The sequence below is a fragment of the Elephas maximus genome, chromosome 10 (genome assembly GCF_024166365.1).
Source record: "Elephas maximus indicus isolate mEleMax1 chromosome 10, mEleMax1 primary haplotype, whole genome shotgun sequence".
NCBI classification, from domain to species: Eukaryota; Metazoa; Chordata; class Mammalia; order Proboscidea; family Elephantidae; genus Elephas; species Elephas maximus.
The window spans coordinates 38,564,316-38,569,572 of NC_064828.1; the positions used below are offsets into that span (position 1 = coordinate 38,564,316).

At 39.1% G+C, this 5,257-nt stretch overlaps 1 protein-coding gene across 1 annotated transcript; it reads left to right on the forward strand.

Annotated features, from left to right (window-relative positions):
- Positions 1 to 4,022: 4,022 nt before the first annotated feature.
- LOC126083675 (heterogeneous nuclear ribonucleoprotein A1-like) lies at positions 4,023 to 5,048 on the forward strand. Its single transcript, XM_049897524.1, has one exon. It carries the CDS (start codon positions 4,023 to 4,025, stop codon positions 4,707 to 4,709), a length of 687 nt encoding a protein of 228 aa, XP_049753481.1. The 3' UTR covers positions 4,710 to 5,048.
- Positions 5,049 to 5,257: the final 209 nt, after the last annotated feature.

Genomic DNA, 5,257 nt, shown 5'->3' on the forward strand with positions numbered 1-5,257 from the left:
TGTATCTTTTCTAAATTACAGTCCACAAAATAATCTGCAAATATATAAAAATATCTTTTCTTGTGTAAGCAGAAGAAAAAGTCATTGGTCACATCTTCCTCTTATATGTCAGACACACATACCAAGAAAGAAATAATTTTCAATTCTAAATATTGGCTGTGTCATCTAACAAATAAATTCACAGGCCTGGAAGGGTAGACTGCTTTATAGAGAATGTTCAGGTGACATTTAAGTCAAATTTCGCTCAATGAGGAGAAAAACATTCTATGCAGAGTGAATAAAAAGGGCATAGGCCCTGAGGTCTGTTCAAATAACAACGAGGAGGTTGATGTGGCTAAATAGTATACAATAGAGAAAAGGGTAGAAAAATGTTTGGCGAGGAAGACAAGGCTGGCTCCTGTAGGGTCTTTTGGCAAAAGAAAGGAGATGGCATTTTCATTTTAAGGGCGTAGCATGAGGGTGGTGTGGTGCAATCTGTATTTTAAAAGGATCACTCTAGTGACTTCTTAGAGAATAGACTGTTAGAAAGCAGCAGAGAGACAATTAGGAAGTAATAACATAGAAGCAGATTATAATAGCTCAGATTAAGGTCAAGCCAACAGAGGGGGTAGGAAGTGATTGGATTTAGGAAATACTTTTTTTAAGTTTTTTTTTTTAAGTTAGAGATACATTTAATAAACTGTGCAGTTTGGGGAAGGAGATATATAAAGGATATTTCCTAGATTTTAAAACCATAATTCAAATTTTACTTGAATTTCTCCCAAAAATCTCGATTTCAAAGTCTGAACTCCAGTTCATTATCTTCTTTCCCAAACCAGCTACTCCTCCTGCATTATCACTCTCAGGAATTGGCTTCTTTATGGATTCATTTACTTATGCTGGAAACCAGAGGTTATCCTTGACACATCTATTATCCCTGACATGTCTTTTGCCATTACCCCCTAAGTTTAATCACTTATCAAGCTTTGTCAATCCAGCTTCTAAAATATCTTGAACCTGTCCACTTATTACTGTTATTAGAGTGCCCTTATCCAAACCATAATTATCTCTGGAAAATTACAAAAACCAATTTACCTATATCTGCATATATTCCTCATAAAGCACCGAGAATGATCTCATTAAAAATAAAACTAAGGCCAAATATCTTCAAAAACTCTTTGATGGCATCCATTTGTTCTTGAGATGAAGTTCAAAATCTTAACCACCAACAAAGTTCTGCAAAACCTAAACCCTACTCACTTTTCTAACACTACCTCTTACCGTTCTCCTTCCCCGCCTCAATTTTCCAGTCACAGGGCCCTTACTTCAGTGGTTCGAAAGCCCCATAATCCTTCCTGCCTTGGGGCATTTATACATACAGTTCTATCTGCCTGCACACTATACCCTTAACACTTCACTATTCACATCCTTCCTTCCCCTGAACACTTCTTTTATCACACTATTAACAGTGACAATTTATAATCTTTATGAATATCTGTTGAATGACTGTGTCTCTCAGTAAACTATAAATCACCTGAGGGGAAAAAAAAGTATCCCTTTTTTTAATTCAGTTATTCCCTCCTTTCCCTCTCTGAAACTTTTCCTATCAATTATATATGAATACTCTATTTTAAATAAAATAAAATCTTTGAATATTTTTAATAAGGGAATAATCTGATCTACTTTGTGATTAGGAAGAAAAACTCTTCAATTGCTTTATGGAGAATAAACACGTAAGCGAGAGAAAGTGTGGCAATGAGAAAGTTAGAAATAAGTAAGGAGGAAGCAAAGAAGGAATTTATAATGAATACGAGTGGACATAAGTACATACAGAAGGAGTAAAGGGGGGACATAGGTGGTAGTGAGAAGAGATGGTTGTACAAGATTTTTTCATGATGACCTCATTTTTCCCGTTCAATTTGGTCATGAAGGTAAGTAGAGAAACGAGGCAGTAGTTCAAAGTGGATGTGATATCAAGGGAATTTATAAAGATGTAAGATGTTAGATCATGTATTCTTTTTTTTAAGGAATAATCTATAAGGAGGGAAAGGTTGATGATGTAGGAGTCTAGGAGTATAACTTAAAAGCAAAATCCTTAAGTAGGTGAGACAGGATAGGACCCAGGGCACAAGGAGAGAAAATAGTCTTCATCAGTGTGGGTGGGGTAAATTACCCTGTTACTGAAGGGAAGGAGAAAGTGATTGAAAACCCAAGATATGTTTGGTGATAGGGAAACAGAAGCATTTGCATCTAAGGACTTCTAATTTCTCAGTTAAATATAATGTGAAGTCATCAGGTGAGAAGGTAAACGGTATGGGAGCTTTGAGGAGAGAAGAAAATATATAAAATAGTTATTTCCAAAAGTAGGAAAGTAAACCTACTAGAGAAATATAGTGGGAATTTCAGGCAGTGTTGAAACTGTCTGAGGACAGTGGACATGAATTTAGAGTGAAACCTATGAACAATTTTTTCCCCCCAGCGAAATTCCCTGCTTAGGAACAAGAGTAGAGAAGAAGATAAGTGCATTCAAGGTGGTAGGATAGAAGGTTAGTACAATGGGAAGAGAGGATGACAGAGTTGAGAGCCTCTATGAGGAAGTCTTTATAATGATGATAGTAGAAAGGAAATAAAAGCAAAATGATGCTGGCAGGGACAATGCGTTAGAAGTCTGGATGAGATCAAAGAATTGTTATATAATGAAGGAACTTGAGAACGTGAGCTGGAAGTCTCAGGTGGTAGTGTCAGACTTGGATGTTTAATATTGAAATTTAGAGACAATTCAATTTCTCTTAATGACAAGATTCCAGGCATGACATGGAAGAGGGTGGCTGTATTGGAGGGGACGAAGATAAATTGGAAATGTGGAGAGGACAGGATGTTGGATAGGTCATCCACTTGAATGTTAGAATATGAGACCAATGGCAAGAGTTGGAGGCATGAGAATGATGGTGAGCCATGGTCAAAGTTTCAAGGTAATGAGGAAAAGTCCCAAGTCTGATACAACAAAGGAAAAGAAGGGAAGAGAGTATACCCAGACAGCATAAAGAAGCAGGGTTGTTTTATCTTGTTTTGCCTTTTTACTAGAGAGTAGGGAAGAAATAGTCTGGAATTAAAGAACAACATGCAAACAGAACAGACATAGACCTTGCCTTCATGGAGCTTACAGTCTAGTGAGGAAAAAAGATATTAGCCAAGTAATTAAGTGTGTATATATATATATATATGTATATATATATATATATATACACACACACATATATATATGTTGTTATGCTCTGTCTAGTCATTTCCAACTCACAGCAACCCTGTAGGACAGAGTAGAACTGTCCCATGGGGTTTCCAATTATATGTATAATTATAAACTCTGACAAGTACTATGAATAAGCAGTACAGGCCGCTGTGAGAGCAAAAATACAGTGACCCAGCTGCCATGTGAAGGGATGGTTGGCATTCTTAAGGATATGATATTTGAGCAGAGAACTGAAGAGTGAGTGGCAGTTAATGTTAATGAGGCAAAGCATAGTTGTCGGGAAAAGTGACAACACAGAAATGGAATTTTTTATCGTAAGTGTGACAGGACAATCAAAGGTCAGGAGAACTAAGGGAAATTTTCAGAGTGTTGGAAATGACAGGCATGATGGACCAAGGATTCTAGCCCAGCTGAGGAGAAAGTGAACAACGGAGAGCTGACATATCAAGAGAAAATTAGCCTGAGGACTAGGAATGTTGCTGAATTTAAAGAAAAGACATATAAAAGGTAAGCAACTGAGCTTTCTGCTTGTGGACGCCGCCGAGGAAACATCGTTAAGTAACCTCTTCTCACTACCGTCATGTCTAAGTCAGAGTACCCTATAAGAGCCCGAACAGCTGCGGAAACTCTTCTTCGGAGGTGTGAGCTTTGAAACAACGGATGAGAGCTTGAGGAACCATTTTGAGCAATGGGGGACGCTCACGGACTGTGTGGTAATGAGAGAACCAAACACTAAGTCCTCCAGAGGCTTTGGTTTGTTACTTACTCTACTGTGGAGGAGGTGGATGCAGCCATGAATGCAAAGTCACACAAAGTAGATGGAAGAGTTGTGGAACCAAAGAGGGCTGTCTCACGAGAAGACGCTCAAAGATCAGGTGCCCACTTAACTGTGAAAAAGATCTTTGTTGGTGGCATTAAAGAAGACACTGAAGAACATCACCTAAGAGATTATTTTGAGCAGTATGGGAAAATTGAAGTGATTGAAATCATGATTGACCGAGGCAGTGGCAAGAAGAAGGGCTTTGCTTTTGTTAGTTTTGATGACCACGACTCCGTAGATAAGATTGTCATTCAGAAATACCATACTGTGAATGGACACAACTGTGAAGTAAGGAAAGCCCTGTCAAAGCAAGAGATGGCCAGTGCTTCATCCAGCCAAAGAGGTCGAAGTGGTTCTGGAAACTTTGGTGGTGGCCATGGAGGTGGTTTTGGTGGAAATGACAACTTTGGTCGTGGAGGAAACCTCAGTGGGCGTGGTGGCTTTGGTGGCAGCCGTGGCGGTGGTGGATATGGAGGCAGTGGGGACAGTTATAACAGATTTGGTAATGATGGAAGCAATTTTGAAGGTGGCGGAAGCTACAATGATTTGGGCAGTTACAACAATCAGTCTTCAAATTTTGGACCCATGAAGGAAGGAAACTTTGGAGGCAGAAGCTCTGGCCCTTATGGTGGTGGAGGTCAATACTTTGCCAAACCATGAAACCAAGGTGGCTATGGCGGTTCAGGCAGCAGCAGTAGCTATGGCAGAGGCAGAAGGTTTTCATGACTGCCAGGAAACAAAGCTTAGCAGGAGAGGAGAGCCAGAGAAGTGACAGGGAAGCTACAGGTTACAACAGATTTGTGAACTCAGCCAAGCACAGTGGTGGCAGGGCCTAGCTGCTACAAAGAAGACATGTTTTAGACAATACTCATGTGTATGGGCAAAACACTCGAGGACTGTATTTGTGACTAATTGTATAACAGGTTATTTTAGTTTCTGTTCTGTGGAAAGTGTAAAGCATTCCAACAAAGTGTTTTAATGTAGCTTTTTTTTTTTTTCACCCATACTGTTGATTGCTAAATGTGAAAGTCTGATCATGACACTGAATAAATGTGTCTTTTTTTAAGTGTGCTGTGTTAAAAAAAAAAAAAGTAAGCAACCGAGATAGCCATTGGAGTGGAGGTTGTAGTCAGAGACTGGGAGTGTATCTTTCAGAAGTGTGAAGGGAAAGGTTTTCATAGGGTCAAAAATGTGGTCTTGAAGACAAC